Here is a 17,973-nt window from a genome sequence, read left to right as displayed (position 1 = left end):
AGACTCGAGTCCCGAGATGGGCATGGCGCCGCGGGACACATCGCGTGGTCATCACGCCGGTCTGTCACTGTCTTTTCAGCCCTTGGACCGACCTCTCATTTCTACGGGCAGGTGTTCCCCTAGAACTGGTCTCCAGGCACGTCATAGTCATGATGGACGCCTCCAAAACGGGCTGGGGCGCTGTTTGCAACGGGCACGCAGCCACCGGCTTGTGGACGGGCCCGTGGCTGCATTGGCACATCAACTGCCTCGAGTTGTTGTGGGGGTTTCGGCCGTTGATCCAGGGCAAGCATGTGTTAGTTCAGACAGACAACACGGCAACGGTAGCATATGTCAACCACTAAGGCGGTCTGTGCTCACAACTCGCCCGCCATCTCCTCCTCTGGAGTCAGCAGCACTTCAAGTCGCTGCGAGCCATTCACATCCCAGGCAACCTCAACACTACAGCGGACGCACTGTCACGACAGGTTACCCTGAGGGGAGAGTGGAGACTCCACCCTCAGGTGGTCCAGCTGATTTGGAGTCGATTCAGACAGGCACAGGTGCACCTGTTCGCCTCCCAAGAATCCTCCCCACTGTCCGCTCAGGTACGCCCTGACCGAGGCCCCCCTCGGCATAAACGCGCTGGCACACAGCTGGCCCCCGGCATTCGCAAATATGCGTTTTCCCCCAGTGAGCCTACTTGCACAGACCCTGTGCAAGGTCAGGGAGGACGAGGAGTAGGTCGTCCTGGTAGCACCCTACTGGCCCACCCAGGCGTGGTTCTCGGACCTCACGCTCCACGCGACAGCCCCCCCCCCCCCGGCGAATTCTCCTGAGGAAGGATCTTCTTTCTCAGGGACGGGGCACCATCTGGCACCCACTACCAGACCCCTGGAATCTCCATGTCTGGCCCCTGGACGGGACGCGGAAGACCTAAGCGGTCCACCACCTGCGGTGGTAGACACGATCACTCAGGCTAGGGCCCCCTCTACGAGGCGCCTGTATGCCTTTTAAGTGGCATCTGTTCGCTAAGTGGTGTTCTTCCCAACGGGAAGACCCCCAGAGATGCGCAGTCGGATCAGTGCTTTCCTTCCTGCAGGAGAGGTTGGAAGGGAGACTGTCCCCTTCCACCTTGAAGGTGTACGTTGCCGCCATAGCAACACACCACAACGCAGTCGACGGTAAGTCCTTAGGGAAGCACGACCTGATCATCAGGTTCCTAAGAGGCACCAGGAGGCTGAATCCCCCCAGACCGTGCCTCGTTCCCTCAACGGACCTCTCTGTAGTTCTTCAGGGTCTACAGAGAGCCCCCTTTGAGCCTTTGCAGTCAGCTGAGCTTAAGGCACTCTCCTTGAAGACTGCCCTCCTGACTGCACTCACTTCCATCAAGAGGGTAGGAGACCTGCAAGTGTACTCTGTCAGCGAAACATGCCTGGAGTTCGGTCTGGGCTACTCTCACGTGATCCTGAGACCCCGACCGGGCTATGTGCCCAAGGTTCCCACGACCCCTTTTAGGGACCAGGTGGTGAACCTGCAAGTGCTGCCCCAGGAGGAGGCAGACCCAACCTTGTCGTTGCTGTATCCGGTGCACGCTTTACACATCTATTGGGATCGCACGCAGAGCTTTAGGATCTCTGAGCAGCTCTTTGTCTGCTCTGGTGCACAGCGGAAATGAAGCGCTGTCTCCAAGCAGAGGATCGCCCACTGGCTCATTGACGCCATAACTATGGCATATCACGCCCAGGACATGCCACCCCCGGTGGGGCTACGAGCCCATTCTACCAGGGGTGTAGCGAACTCCTGGACCCTGGCCAGGGGTGCCTCTCCAACAGACATTTGCAGAGCAGCAGGCTGGGCAACACCCAACACCTTTGCAAGGTTCTACAATCTCTGGGTGGAACCGGTTTCGTCCCAGGTAGTGTCACGCAATACAAGCGGATAAGCCCGGGATAGCCGGCCGGGTGTATTGCTTGCACATAGCGCCTTCCACCTCCTTTTGAGCTGAAGACGTGTGCCATTAATTCCCAGTAGTGTTCACAAACTTTGTTCCCTGGTTGACTTCCTCCGAGCCCTGTGGCAGTCGAGTTTTCGGAGAGACTCGCTGCTGGCCCAGTACACGTACTATCTAAGAGTCCTGTTCTGGGGTAGGTGCTCCGCATGTGGCAGTTCCCTGTAAGGCTAACCCCATGTGATATATATATTCCACTAGTTCGTTTCCCTGTTGGCAAACTGCGTCTTCCTTGGGCAAAGCCCCTCTGCCCCAGTCTCCATGTTTGTAGTAACTCCTCCCCCGTTGGGTAGGATCTACCTTGAAGACTCTCCACATGGTCGGAAAGACCATGTGACATATTTTTCCACTTAAATATCCCCCCCCCTTTGGGAGAGTTGTGGTCTCCGCGGTGTCTTCCCCTTGGGAGGGACACCCCCCGACTAGACCTGGCGGCCCAGTCGGATAATCCCCCTTCTAGGGAGTGGGAAAAAAAGAAGGGGAAAAGAGGCCACGACTGGGTTAGCCTGTCTCTATCTTTTGGGTAGTCGACTTGTCCCCAAAGGGCCGTTCGACACTCATAAATATGTTGGGGGAGGTTACGTGTCGACCTTGTGTGCTATGAGGCACACAGTAGTCTGCCCAGCACACACCGCCAGTTCACGTAACACAGTTCAGCCAATTGTGGCGTTTCGTATAGGGACCCCTAGTGTCACTACATCGACACAATGTTGAGTGAGTGACAGATAGGGAACATCATGGTTACTTGTGTAACCTCCATTCCCTGATGGAGGGAACGAGATGTTGTGTCCATCCTGCCACAACGCTGAACTACCTGCTGAAATGGCCGGACCTTATATCGGCTCCTCAGCATAAAACCTGAATGAGTGGTTGCATACCAGCTCCTTTTATACCCATATGTGGCATGCAAATACCACTCACCAATTTTCATTGGCCTTTTATCAAAGACCAGAGGTGTCTCAGGCTCCCAAGAGTGACCCCTAGTGTCACTGCATCGTCACAACGTCTCGTTTCCTCCATCAGGGAATGGAGGTTACACAAGTAACCATGACGTTTTTCTGGACTGACTCCAAGGTTGTTTTGGGATATATCAAAAATGAGGTCAGACGATTTCACACATTTGTTGCCAACAGAGTACAAAGGATTAATCTAAGCATGACTCCGCAGCAATGGAGATATGTCCCAACAAAGGACAATCCTGCAGATCATGCCTTGAGGGGCCTTACTGTTGATGAATTGATTTCGTCTGTCTGGTTCACAGGGCCAAGGTTCTTGTGGAATAAAGAGATTGTCTTTCCTCCTAATGAGATCCCAGAGCTGCAACTCAGTGATTCAGAAGTCAGAAGCTCTCAAACACTTAGTACAAGAGTAACGAAGCAAGGAATTGTTGTAGACCATCTGTCAAAGTTCTCGTCTTGGTCTCAAGCAGTCAGAGCAATTGCACGAATTCAGTGGTGAATTCATAAGGACAAATCAAATGGTCTTTCTACAGTCAAGGAGAGAGAGAGAGCAGAGCGCTTTATAATTAAACATCTACAAAAACAAGTGTTCCAAGATGAATTGAACGTATTAAGTAAAAGTGCCCTGCTATCATCTCACAATTAATTGTATAATCTCGATCCATTCTTTGACAGTGATGGTGTGCTTAATGTGGGAGGAAGGCTTAACAATTCGTCTCTTTGCAGTCTACTTAAACATCTTACAATTATCACTAGAGATCATCACATTACAAAATTGATTGTAGCTGACTGCCATAAAAGAGTTAAACATCAAGGTAAAGGCTTTATCATCAATGAAATCCGCTCAAGAGGTTATTGGATCCCTGGCATCAATCGTACCATAGCATCCTATGTGCGTAACCATGTTATTTGTAGAAAACACAGGAGACCAACAGAAGAGAAAAAGATGGCTAACCTGCCTTCAGAGAGAGTGAATCCCTCTCCACTGTTCACCTACTGTGGTATGGACTGTTTTGGTACATTCCTTGTTAAACAAGGACCAAAGGTATATAAGAGATATGGACTAATCTTTACTTGTCTGTCTTCACATGCAATTCATAACGAGATGCTTGATTCTCTGTCAGCGGATTCCTTTATTAATGGCTTGCGTTGCTTTATTGCCATACGTGGGGCAGTCCGACAGATTAAATCTGACCAAGGGAGCAACTTTGTTGGGGCTAAGAATGAGTTGGCTGAATCCCTCAAGGAACTTGACATTGACAAGCTGAATAGCTTTTGGCCACGAACCAGTGTGATTTTGTAATGAATGCTCCACGTGCGAGTCAAACACGAGGCATATGGGAGCGTCAGATTAGGATGGTGAGAAGTGTCCTTCAGTCCACACTCTTACTTGCTTCTGAAAGGATTGATGATTCATCTTTGAGAGCCTTCTTTTATGAGGCAATGTCAATTTTAAACAGTAGCCCTCTCACTGTGGACAATTTGAGCGACCCAAACAGCCTTGAACCTATAACTCCAAATCATTTTCTCACTATGAAATCGACCATTGTTTTACCTCCTCCAGGAAAGTTTACTAAAGAGGACATATATGCCAGGAGATGGCGTCATGTCCAATATCTTGCTGAACAATTTTGGAGTTGTTGGTGTAAAGAATATCTTTCCAGCATTGCTGTTAGACAGCGCTGGCACGCCTCTAGGAGAAATTTGATGATAGGAGATATAGTGATCGTTAAGGACAGTGATCTACTCTACAAATGGCCTTTAGGTAGGATTGTAGAGACTACCTTTGATTCAGATGGACTTGTGAGGAGAGTTAAGGTTCGTCTAATTGACAAAACTCTTGGAAGGAAAGAAAAATGTCTCAATAAGCCTTCTATAATTGAACGTCCAATTCAGAAGTTGGTTTTATTTTTGGAGTCTGCCTAAAACTGTCCCTTTTTGTTTTCCTTTTTTGAATTGTGACTAAGTACTCTATGCAACAGTTTTTGCATTGTTGTTTTAAAAGGGTCATTGTAATTCTGAAATCATTCATGTTTTGATTCATGATTTGGTGGGAGTGTAAGTGACCCCCTGATGTGCTAAAGGCTGTAAAGTTTGTATTGATTATGTATTTGTTTTGTATGTTGATTGTTCTAGAAGACTCTTATGTTGACATTGAGTGCAACATGTACCGACGTGATTGTATAAAGTTGTGTTATGTGTGCACACTTTGCGAAGAACACGGGCTTCAATTGTGTGATGGTTCTTTCTCTCTCTTTCATTGTATTGAGCATCTCACTGAAAGGGTTATAAGGTAAATGTTATTTGTCACTTAGTAGATGTATGATGTGAATTGTCTTATTGTTATGTTGGTTATAGCATTGTTTTATTGTTTATGCTGTGTTTGTATGTTTTTGTGTGCTTCTGTAGCTCTTACGGTGTTTTTACTTGAGTGTCAACAAATTAAATATTTTGGGAAACATCAGTTGAGGAGTCCTGGCCATCAATTCAGTGGGGTAGCTACATGGGTGCATAACAGAGGAGGACGCCCTCAACAGTGCCACAGAGTTCCTTCGGACTTTAGAAGATTTTGAGTTTGTTTTTATATTACACACATATGAGCCAATCTTCTCAGAAACTGATGTTGTCTTCGATATTTTGCAGCAGAGGGCTATGGATGTTCTCTTTTGAAAACGCAGGGTTGAGAGCCTTCTGACATTTTGCAAAGTAGAAAAGTTCTGAGGAGGCTTTCAAAGTAATGTATGCAAAGGCAGCAAGCCTTACAGTGGAACTTGGGAATATGCCTAGGAGAAAGCATTGCTTTCACAACTACAGGATCCCCAGCAGCATTACCAAAGTCTACACAGGGCCATTTTAGACAACCTAATTGAGCAGATTTATCTCTGCTTTTCAAATTTGGGAAGTACATGTTTTCTTGAACTCGACCCAAGCAAATTTTATTAAATGAATCTGGTGGTTTCTGATGATGCATTCCCAAATTTGATGTATAGCTATGGCCATTTCATTGATGTAGACTGAGATCTGAACTTCAAGTCCTGTACTCGACTTGCAAGATAACAGGGGAAGACTTTGTGACGTCTTAGTCTTTTTAAAGAAATAGGGCTGAATGAGGCAATGCATCAATTATACAAGTTAATGTGTTTAGTTGCAAAAATTGGAGATTAATCAAGCAGGTGCAGAGAGAAGCTTCTTATGCTTAAAAAGAGTGAAGTCGTACCATTGAGAAGAAAATGGTCAAACAGCTGGAGAAGAAAACATCTACAGCTGCCAACCTATTTTTGGAGTCCAGCAGACTTCCCGATATTTGTGCACTAGGTTCAGAAGAGGGCAGAGTGGGATCACTCGTGGCGAAGACCCCGAAATGTATGTTCTGTAGAGTTTTTTTATTTTCTTTTTCTTTTTTCTTAAAGCGCTATGGAGTAAATCAAACAGCTAGACAGCCCAACATTCTAACCACCACTGACGAGGAAAACAGCTACAACACTGTTATGTGCCGAAATATAGGGTTTTTAATTAAACATTATCACCGTTAGTAAAATTCTGTTCAAATGATATTGCATATTAGATAACAAACCTGCCATGTTCGCCTTCAGATATTCATATATTCTCTATAGAGATTACTTAAATAATTAAGTGTTTAATTTTGTTGGATATTATTTTACATATGTATTATTGTCTTTATTGCATTGCTTTGAGAAGATGTTGAGATTCTTTAGGAAAGTTAATTAGAATAGCAATATTATTGATCAACAACATATCAAACTGAAATGTGGCATAATATGAAATTTAGCAGTACGGTAAGGTTGATTTAAAACTAAGTTGAGTGTACTTATTAATTTTTTTTAAATTTTATTTTTACTTTGACTATGTTTGTCAAGTTCCAAATAAGGGGAAATTTTTAAAAGAGTAAGTAGTTTTCATTTACATATGTAATTCACTGACTGAATTATCCAAAAATAGACATTAAAATATGGTTATTTACTATATAACCCATTTTTATTTATTTTACAGAAAAAAATACTGTATTGTGATATACACTACCGGTCAAAAGTTTTGAAACACTTACTCATTCTTTTTTTTTTTTTTCAATTTGGAATGCCCAATTCCCAATGTGCTTTTTTAAGTCCTTGTGGTCACGTAGTGATTCGCCTCAGTCCAGGTGGCTGAGGATGAATCCCAGTTGCCTCTGCGTCTGAGATCGTCGACCCGCGCATCTTATCACGTGGCTTGTTGAGCGTGTTGCCACGGAGACATAGTGAGTGTGGAGGCTTCACGCCATCCACTGCGGCAATCACGCTCAACTCACCACGCGCCCCACCGAGAACGAACCACATTATAGTGATCACGAGGAGGTTACTCCATGTGACTCTACCCTCCCTAGCAGCTGGGCCAGTTTGGTTGCTTAGGAGACCTGGCTGGAGTCATTCAGCACGCCCTTGGATTCGAACTAGCGAACTCCAGGGGTGGTAGCCAGCTTCTTTACCACTGAGCTACCCAGGCCCCCACACTTACTCATTCTTTATTATAATTTTTTTTTTTTTTTTTTTTTTTTCACATTTTAGAATAATAGTAAAGTCATTAAAACTATGGAATAACATAAATGGAACAATGGGAATTATGTTGTGACTAAACAAAATCCAAAATAAATCAAAACTGTGTTATATTTTAGCATCTTCAAAGATGTCTGCCTAGAATTTGCAGACATGTACTCTTGACATTTTCTCAACCAACTTCTTGAGGTATCACCCTGGGATGCTTTTTAAACAGTATTGAAGGAGTTCCCATCTATGTTGGGCACTTACTGGCTGCTTTTCTTTATTATTTGGTCCAAGTTATCAATTTCAAAAACTAAAAATTTTTGTTTTATAATGAAATATATTAATATGGTGGCACAATTATATTTTTGTCTACAAAACTAATTTCAAACATTTAAGCATACACCTTCAGATCAAAAGATTTTTAAGATCATGAGAAACATTTCAGTCAAGCGTTTCAAAACTTTTAACCAGTAGTGTATATCGCTTTTGTGATATAAAATTATTAATATCACGATATAAGATTTTGGTCATATCACCCACCCCTAATAATTATAATATAAAAAATTAAAAAGATGAGAGGAAATATTTTTTGACCGACATCTGAGATTCCCCTCTTTTGAAAAGCACCAGGTGCCACTGGTTCACTGGTTCCTAGCTGCTCTGAGTGCATATAAAATAGCCAATTTCCAAGTCACACAGTGTTCAGGTAGGGATTAAAACGACACAATCATTGCTAAGTTACATTTCCTGGCATAGTACAATCAGAACTGTACCACATTCCATCAGACAACTTGCTCAGAGCTTTTTCAAGCAAACTCTTCTTCAAAACCAACTGCAAATTTGCCAGTACTGGCTAAGCAAATGAGCTTTATTTCAGTTCAGAAGTAGGCAGCATACTTCAGTGTGTTACTGGCAGTAGTGTTTGTGTGTGGTGTTAAATAAAAACAATGTGAATGAATGAGAGGGATAAAGCTGTAGGCTCTTTGGTGTTTGTAAGTCGATTGTGTGGTGTGATGTGAGAATAAGCAGCTGTGGGAGTAACAGGAAGAGTGAGGGTCGAGTTTATGTCTAGGGTAACTGGAACAAGCTTCATTGAGGAGTATTAAATACTAGGCTTTGAAAATGGCAGACAGGGGCATCGTGTAATAGACCCTGCTCTGGCCAGGCAGGCCTGCTAAAGGTTTGCTCAATACTAACATTGCTCTCTCAACTGTGACTGAAGACTCTTGTTAGTCCAATAAAATTTTAGCACAGTATATAATATATAGTATATAATATGTTATATAACATTTTTAAAGTATTAGTTCACAAAAAACAAAAAAACAAAACAACTCTCAACATTTATTCGGCCCATATGACTGAACAGAATGTCCAAGCTGCTCTTTTCCATTCAACGAATTTCCATTCATCTTTTCCATTCAGTGTCCAGGGCCTGTCAAGCTCCTAAAAGCAACCTGGTCTCATTACTATACCTACATTTTTACAAAAAGATTTTTACGTGGCAACGTATTTGGTTAAGTAATGCAAATGTTAAAATGTATTGTGTGAGGAACAGAGTGAAAAGTTAGTGTTTATGAACTGATATTCAGCCATTTTACTGGTGATTTGTGTGAAAGGGAATAAAGTCATTGTTGTTTTAGCCTCTCTAATGTTTATTTCAACAAGAAACAATTTGTAGAATGAAAAGTAATTTTTGTAAAAATTTAGTTATGGTAACTACAGTGATTCTATGAGACCAGATTGAAATTTTAAAGGGATAGTTCACCCTAAAATGAAAATTCTTTCAACATTTACTCACCATCATGCCATCCCTGAAGTGTATGACTTTCTCTCTTCTACAGAACACAAATGAAGGTTTTTAGAAGATTATTTCAGCTCTGTAGGTCCATACAATGCACTATAAATCTCCATTTTCACATTCACTATTTTTTATTTTTTTGGCGATTCGCATTATTCATTCATATCGCCACCTACTGGTCAGGGCTGGTCAAAGGTGGAGATTCATAGTAAAAAAGGGCTTAAAGGGGGCCTGGGTAGTTCAGCGAGCAAAGATGCTGACTACCATCCCTGGAGTCGCAAGTTCGAATCCAGGGTGTGCTGAGTGACTCCAGCCAGGTTTCCTAAGCAACCAATTGGCCCGGTTGCTAGGGTGGGTAGGGTCACGTGGGTTACATTCTTTGTGGTCACTATTTGGTGGTTCTCGCTCTCGGTGGGCGCATGGCAAGCTGCCGCATTGAATAGCGTGAGCCTCCACACGCGCTAAGTAAGGATGCTCCGATCGATTGGCCACCGATCGGTATCGTCCGATATTCACGTCCTATGACTCGATCGGTGATCAGTAATTTGGCCGATCGCATAAACTGATCGCTCATGTCGTAAAAGACACGCAGCTCTTTTAAGACTTCAGCAGCACTGTCATGGCATCACAGAGTGTGGGGAATACTGGCATAGTGTTGTAAGACAACAAACTTGATTCAGCAGTTAAGAATGATGCAGTTGTAGGGGTACGGTGAATATGAAAGGTTTGTGTACTGTACTGTTAATGTGACAAGGCAAAGGGAAAGCAGCGCTTATTATCGTTCATGGCGGCAGCTTCTCAGTCTCCGCCAGGCATAGGCATCTTAGTAATAACACGAGTTACAAGAAGTGGTGTAATTCAGCCATCGTTATTAAATATCTCCCAATTAAACTGCATTGACAATAGTAGCACCTTTAGAGTCCAGAAACATGCACTCTTTCTCCGCTTTCCTTTCATCTCTTGCCCTCATGAGAGAGCGCCTGCTCACCTCATTAAAGTTCAAGCAGCAACAAGTGAAAAATTTGCTATTAATACAATCATCCAACTAAATGAAAAGGCAGGGAAGGAATTTATAAACATAATTCTTTATACAATATTAAGATATCGTAATATAACATATTAAATATAATGCAAAAATAAAATGGAAATAAAATAAGGAATAAAAATAATTATATGAAATAATGACAATGAATCAATAACCAAAAATGGCACATTAAGTTTAATTTCACCAAAGGGTTATCAGTTTGTCTTTAGTTTGACACTAAGCTTCATTTTTATAGGGCTATCTATCTTAATATAGAGAATATTTTGTTAGCCTACTTGTTTAAAAGTCTTACTAAAAAAACTTTTTTGATAGGCCTTTTAAACTTTTTATAAACTTTTTTTGTCAGCAAAAACTAGGCAAAGTGATATAACTGGGAATAGGAGAATTTAATTAATAGTGACAGTATGCAGAAAGCTTACATATAGCAAGTTATGACAGAGATCCTGATAAAAGGTGAAATGATCGGGACCAGTATTGGCCGATCAAGTGACAAGAAGATTGGTGATCGGTATCGGCTGTAAAAATCCTGATCGGAGCATCCCTAGTATTTGATAAAGGATACATTTCTCGGTCAGTAAAACAAGTACTAGTGCGAGTAGCCTACTTTGAAAATATTCCCGAAATACTTAATCCGGGGACGTGGGTATCGACCTCTGACCCATATATATATGATGTAATAACATACACTGATCAGCCACAACATTAAAAACACCTGCCTAAAATTATGTAGGTCCCCCTCGTGCCGCCAAAACAGCGTCAACCCGCATCTCAGAATAGCATTCTGAGATACTATTCTTCTCACCACAATTATGCAAAGCAGTTATCTAATAATCATAGACTTTGTCAGTTCGAACCAGTCTGGCCATTCTCTGGTGACCTCTCTCATCAACAAGGCATTTCCATCCACAGAACTGCTGCTCACTGGATGTTTTTTGTTTCTGGCACCATTCTGTGTAAATTCTAGAGACTGTTGTGTGTGAAAATCCCATGAGATCAGCGGTTACAGAAATACTCAAACCAGCCCATCTGGCACCAACAATCATCCATGCGATTATCTAATCAGCCAATCGTGTGGCAGCAGTGAAGTGCATAAAATCATACAGATACGGGTCAGGAGCTTCAGTTAATGTTCACATCAACCATCAGAATGGGGAAAAAATGTGATCTAAGTGATTTGGACCGTTGCATGATTGTTGGTGCCAGATGGGCTGGTTTGAGTATTTCTGTAACTGCTGATCTCCTGGGATTTTCACACACAACAGTCTCTAGAATTTACAACGAATGGTGCCGAAAACAAAAAACATCCAGAGAGCGGCAGTTCTGTGGATGGAAATGCCTTGTTGATGAGAGAGGTCAACAGAGAATGGTCAGACTGATTCGAACTGACAAAGTCTACGGTAACTAAGATAACAATTGTTGTGAGAAGAATATCATCTTAGAATGCTATTCTGAGATACGGGTTGGCGCTGTTTTGCCAGCACGACGGGGACCTACACAATATTAGGCAGGTGGTGTGGCTGATCGGTGTATACCGTTAAAACAATCTGGATTTGTTAAACAAGCACCATTTAAGCACAAGGGACAACTTCATGATATATAGCACTTACATTTGAAAAGAGCCGTCTGGCTTTCTGTTCACCGTCATTCTTTTAAAACCAGCTCCTGAGGAATTATGGGATGGTAAAGAATGTCGCTGGAAATAGTAGGTCATTTGTGTAGGGAAGTATGGATATTCGGATGCAGCCTTTAGTGACTTTAGTCTGAATGATGACAGAATTTTTTTTTTTTTAGGTCAACTAAACCTTTAATCTACTGTAAACACAAGAGAATAATAAAAAATAATAAAAAAAAAACAGACAAAAAAATGCTTTGTGATAAGTATCCCAAAATCTGAGAGTGCATTCTGCTCACTTGCAAAAGATCAACAGATTCCAAATTTTTTAACTTTGCAACACTAATTTGTAAGGACACTATGGACTTCTCCTGTGGTTAAGAGGGGACATTGGATCATTCCATCCAGGAACGTTTAGGATTTTTAAAGACATATTTTGCAGAGTCCCTAAAGGCTGAGTGCTTGGTTTTATTTGCATAACACTAAAGAGATGGCAAGACAAGACCTCTGCTAAAGCAAGCAGTGAAGGACTTTCAAGTGGAGCACAAGTGCTGATGAAGGAAGGAAAGAGCGTGATTGGGCAAGGGGAGAGAGAAAAGCTACTTTTTACTCTTAGATTACTCATATCTTCATCACATTGCCGTTATCAAGCGACTGGATGTGGCAAGGAAGTGGATGTGGGTGTATAAAGGATGGAAGGACTGAGAAAAAGAGAACAAATGAGGAAAAGAAAGTGGAAGAGAGACGAAAAGGGGAGAGGGGCCAATGCAGCATAATTAGCCAGAGCTGCTTGGTTACCTTCCAAACACAGCAAAGGATACTCTGTGCAAACGAAGAGGCGGGGACAGAGAGAGAAAGATGAAGGGGATGATTGCATTCCACACACACTTAAAGCTAAGTCTCCCTAGGAGATGCAGGATAGCAGCATGACAGTGCAACATCTAAACTAGAGCCACAGCTATACACTTATATGTGCGAAGAGGGGCGAGAGACCTTGAAAATCATAGAGAGAAAGAGAGAGGGAGAGGTAAGTTAAATAGAAAGAGAAAATACGGCAGAGAAACTGTAATAGTGACAGGAGAGATGCGCGTAGGGGTGAAGTGGCTTTGTCGGAGGAGCTGAGCCGTGCCGCTCACACACATACACACACACACACACACACTTCCAAATCTCAGGACTCCCAAGGAAGGAGGAGAGAATGAAGAAACACTCGGCTAGAGTGGCTCCTCTCAGCTCTTACAGCACTCAGGTGCTCACCTGCCCCATTTCTGAAGGTAAAACATGATGTATGTGTGTGTGGTTTGGTGGGTGGTGGGTTTATTTTACTGTAGTTTGTTCACAAAATTGTCCCCAGAAGTTAGCTAAATCTATCAATTAAACCTCCCTTTGGGGCATCCGGGGATGTCCTCAAAGGTAAAAATGATTTATAAGAAAGTAAATGTTTTTTATTATTATTATTACTCTAAATATGCAACAACAACAATATATATATATGTATATATATATGTATGTATATTCAGGTTAGAGTTAGTCTGTATTAATTATAATTAGCTTTATATGGAAATAAGTCTGTGGTATGCCCTCATTTAGACAAACGTGTGTGTTTGTACGTTATTTGTGTGTGTGTGCGTGTGTGTGTGTGTGTGTGTGTGTGTGTGTGTGTGTGTGTGGCACATAAATATGCTATGGTGTTTTCTGAGTGTTCCAGAAATATCTGCAAATGGAGAAACAGGAGACAGTAATTACTATATTTGTCAGTAATGAATATTGGCTTTTTCATTAAGAATCTGTACTGTATATTTGAAAATGATTGTGCTTTAGTGTTTGAAATTGCACAAATCATCTGTTTTCCTCACAATGTGGCTGGGTTTGTTTAAGCGTTAAATGAACAGTCCTGTCCTCAGGGATGTCGTTGTTTAAAAAAAAGTGTTTTTTACTACACAAAAGTTCATTATGTGGGATTTATGGTCACTTTTCAACTAAGATTGGAGGTACAGTTAATTAGACAGTGTTTTAAGATGTACAGTTGTAGCATCGTGCACTTATGTTGTAGGATTGCATTATGGGATTGTGACGAGCCAGCAAACGTAAAAATCAACACAAACTGCTCAGTGAATCCACAAGCACTGATTTGATTGTGGGCCTCTGGTCGACCTCATTGCTGGCTGATCTGGGATGTTAAAAAGGTTTTGGCTGGTTTTGATTGCAGTTTTTGAAACCTGGTTGCACTATATACTGCAAATCTGAAACAGCAGCTTTAAATCAAAAGTATAACTGATGTTTTTTGCATTTTTTTTCCCTTCATTTTGAGACTTTTATTTGAGTCTTCATATCTGTATATAGTGGCCTCCAATGATTAATATAATTTGGTAATGATTCATTAGGTTGTTGTGTTCATAAATCTACTGACCATACCTGAATGGTTCTGTTTACCTCTATGGATTTGTAATATAATAACAATGTAATATAGTATAAATGACACATAACATTGTTATTAAGTTGATTTGTTTCTACCTCAAAATATTAGTTTAAAAACTTCTAAAATTCTGAACATATTGTGGTGGAAATTACATATTTAATGTTAAAAACAAACATCTTGCTAAGGCTAATTTCTAGCTTGCATTTTAATATTAAATACACACAATGAAAAAATATTTTTAAAGTTTTTGAATAATTTGCCAAAATTAGGTGCTATAATTGGTCACCCTTTTATTGAGGTTTCGCCCATTTTAATCACTGCAAAGTCTTGTGATGTGCGATAAAAGTTTGACAGTACAAATATTCCATGTAATCTGCTAGTTAATATGACTTCATAAAACATAAATGATAACTATTATACAAAAAATAAGATAAAGGCTGTTTAAAATAGTTTTAGATATTAGTTCTAGAAGTACAATATACCACACTGTAGGACACTGCTGTTATTGTTTGACAGGGGCGGTGCTAGGATTTTTTTCATGGGGAGGCCAACCAACCTAACAATTCTCCAGTAATTTGGTGTGTCCTCTGTCAGATTTCTTTTGCCTTCATTCTAAAATTATGTTTATGAATCTTAATGCTGTGAAATGACGATAGCATTGCATGCAACACTCTAAAAATATGTTGGAGAGGTAAACCAGGAATTTACCAGGGTTTCAATGCCTCTGCATTGTGGATCTGTGGTTCCCTGACAGTGGTGGTTTCTTCAGGTCATTAAGCTATCCAGAGATATAAAAAAGTCTGTCAGTGTGGGTGCACATTGTGGGAGCCCTTTACAGCCTAGAATATGTCTTAAGAGTTGTCAGGTTCTCTTTAAAAACACTATCATGTGAATAGAGTAGTGGTTTAGCTGCTACGGTTTCAGGAAACATCTGGAATCGATCAAGTTAGACATCAGGCAAATGTGCAGTGCAATAACGAGGAGTCACAGGTGTTAATGCAGTAACATTTTCATTAAATAATTTATGATATAGTGGACATTGTGGTTTTTGCTCATTTTAATTTAATCCAATAGGGACTTTGTACTTTTACAATGCAAGATTGAGTCACACTACTCGTACTGCAGGAGTACTTGGTGAACTGCAAACAACTAAAATGATTAAAATGTCTTAAAAGAACAAAAACAAAACTTAGAAGTAATGATGACCAGTCACAGTGCCTAAAATATACACTTCCCCTTATAAATTCCAGACTGATCTCACAGTGAATTCCGAAACAGTAGTTTGACTTGATCTCAACTCAGTCTTTGCCTACAAAAATTGGAAACACTACCCCCAGTGGACAAAGCAGGAAGTGTTTTTGAATGCAAAGGCACATGTGAGCTTCAGGTTCCTAGTGAAATGCCCACAGAGGGGCGCCAAAAGCGAGTTGTTTTTAGCTGTAAATTATGTAATACAGTGATGAGGTATGCACATTTGATCAAATCTACCCTCTAACCCCAACCCTAATCCTAACCATCAGTGGAGTAAAATTTTATTTTAGAGTAAAAATGGAACCACTGAATCGCACTCATCATTGATTATGCATTTGTGATTACTTCCAGGTTTTAATGCAGGACAAAAACCCAAGTCTCCCATGCTGCTGACTCAACACACATTGGTTGCGTCACAGGAGAAGGCAGATAAACTTGAAACGATGCAAAAATGTGTGATGGGAGATGACTCATGTCAGGAACTCAGCATAATGGGGCCGATGTCAGGTTACTGGAGCCTTCAGAAGCAACATGCAGACTGTGTGATCATGTTGTAAATTCATATAATTTAATATATAAATTCATATAAATTGAAATTAGCTGAATTACTGACAAGCGGCATCACCCACCTTTTGCATCACCTTTCCCTTTGGCACTACTGAGAGTGCGTTGTACAAGCAACCTCCAAGACACGGGTTCTGGTCCCCTGGAGCCAAGACATAATCGCATTCACATAAACTATGGTAAGCGTTATTCAGAAGTTGCATTTTCGTTCTAACATGACATTTTTACTCCACTGACGGTTAGGTTTAGGGTTGAGATTTGGGCTAGGGGTAGAGTTAATAAAGTTTCCATTCCTGTTGACAATATTACATAATTTACAACTAAAAATACAGTTCGCTTTTGCCCCCATTCTGTGAACATTTCACCTGGAAACTGGAGCTCACACATGCCCATCACTTTCGACCACTGGGGGACAGTGATTTGGATTTTGGTATTTACAGACCGACTTCAGCAACAAAACATTGGACCTACTGTTTTCACAGTGCAATCAGTCTGGAAACAGCTAGTTAGTTAGTGTTTGTTAGTTAGATACGTACCTGTTTAAAATACAGTCAGCTCTCACGATCTCACATTTGTGTCTGATTTGTGTAGATGCTGCCTTGTAGCACTACTCATGGTTGTCCAGACTTTTCTTCTTACTGTAAATAAGCTTAACAGCTTTGTAGTTTAGTAATTAATTTAGAGTTACAAGTCTTAAATTGCAATGAGATAATGATTTATAATACTTAGCCAGTTTGGAGTTTTGCCTACTCCATTTTGTCCTGAGCAGAAGGTTTTGCATGTTGCCAGTGAATTATTTGAGTTATGTACCCATTTATCCAAAAGGTTAAGGCATCTGAAGTAATGATCAATAATGTGAACCGGGGTCAGTGTCTTGTTTACTATTCATAGAAGCATTCAAGGGCTTCATTAGTGTAGGTCTTTTCCTGCAGATCTGCCCTACAATCTTTGAGATGAGCAAGTCAAAGAACTGTGTACAAGCAATTAATTTTTAGACTCTGTATGGCCTTTAACAGATGCTGGTGCACTGTCGAACACAAATACTGATCTAATATTGGTCTAACGCTGACCGTACAAAAGATGAGTTTAATCTCTGTCTCTCTCTCTCTCTCTCTCTCTCTCTCTCTCTCTCTCTGTATTGCAATAAGGATGGGTTCAATGGATTGAGAGTAAAAAGACAACAACAAAGTGGCTTTTTGAGTGTGTGTAGGGGTGGGTGTAGATGTGCTTGCTGACCCAGCACATTGCAAGTTAGTGATCATGAGCCAGTGCATGTCATCTTTTATTCCTGGCCTGGTGTAAATTGATCACTCTGAGTCTACAGCATAACGGATCTTGGCTTTGTGATACTAGCGCTCTTCCCCTCCTATCAACTCATCTCTCTATCTACAGTTGAAGTCAGAAGTTTACATACACCTTAGCCAAATACATTTAAACTCAGTTTTTCACAATTCCTGACATTTAATCGTAGAAAACATTCCCTGTCTTAGGTCAGTTAGGATCACTTCTTTATTTTAAGAATGTGAAATGTTAGAATAATAGTAGAGAGAATGATTTATTTCAGCTTTTATTTCTTTCATCACATTCCCAGTGGGTCAGAAGTTTACATACACTTTGTTAGTATTTGGTAGCATTGCCTTTAAATTGGTTAACTTAGGTCAAACGTTTTGGTTAGCCTTCCACAAGCTTTCACAGTATACTGGAATTTTGACCCATTCCTCCAGACAGAACTGGTGTAACTGAGTCAGGTTTGTAGGCCTTCTTCCTCGCACACACTTTTTTAGTTCTGCCCACAAA

The 17,973-nt window shown here is 41.2% G+C and overlaps 1 protein-coding gene across 3 annotated transcripts in view; it reads left to right on the top strand.

Moving 5' to 3' along the window:
• LOC127411330 (solute carrier family 35 member F4-like) overlaps positions 1 to 17,973 on the top strand; it is a 75,544-nt gene that overhangs the window by 21,294 nt on the left and 36,277 nt on the right. Inside the window, exon 1 of one of the 3 annotated variants that reach the window (XM_051646841.1) lies at positions 12,863 to 13,216. The exons of the other annotated variants lie outside the window; for them this stretch is intronic. Coding sequence (XP_051502801.1) covers positions 13,141 to 13,216 — 76 coding nt within the window. The 5' untranslated portion in view covers positions 12,863 to 13,140. Of the gene's footprint in view, positions 1 to 12,862; positions 13,217 to 17,973 lie in introns of those variants that run through there. 3 annotated transcript variants of the gene reach the window in all.

Source organism: Myxocyprinus asiaticus, chromosome 20 (assembly GCF_019703515.2).
Source record: "Myxocyprinus asiaticus isolate MX2 ecotype Aquarium Trade chromosome 20, UBuf_Myxa_2, whole genome shotgun sequence".
NCBI classification, from domain to species: Eukaryota; Metazoa; Chordata; class Actinopteri; order Cypriniformes; family Catostomidae; genus Myxocyprinus; species Myxocyprinus asiaticus.
Note: the sequence above shows the minus strand (reverse complement) of the source record. Positions and strands in the feature narration are given on the sequence as shown.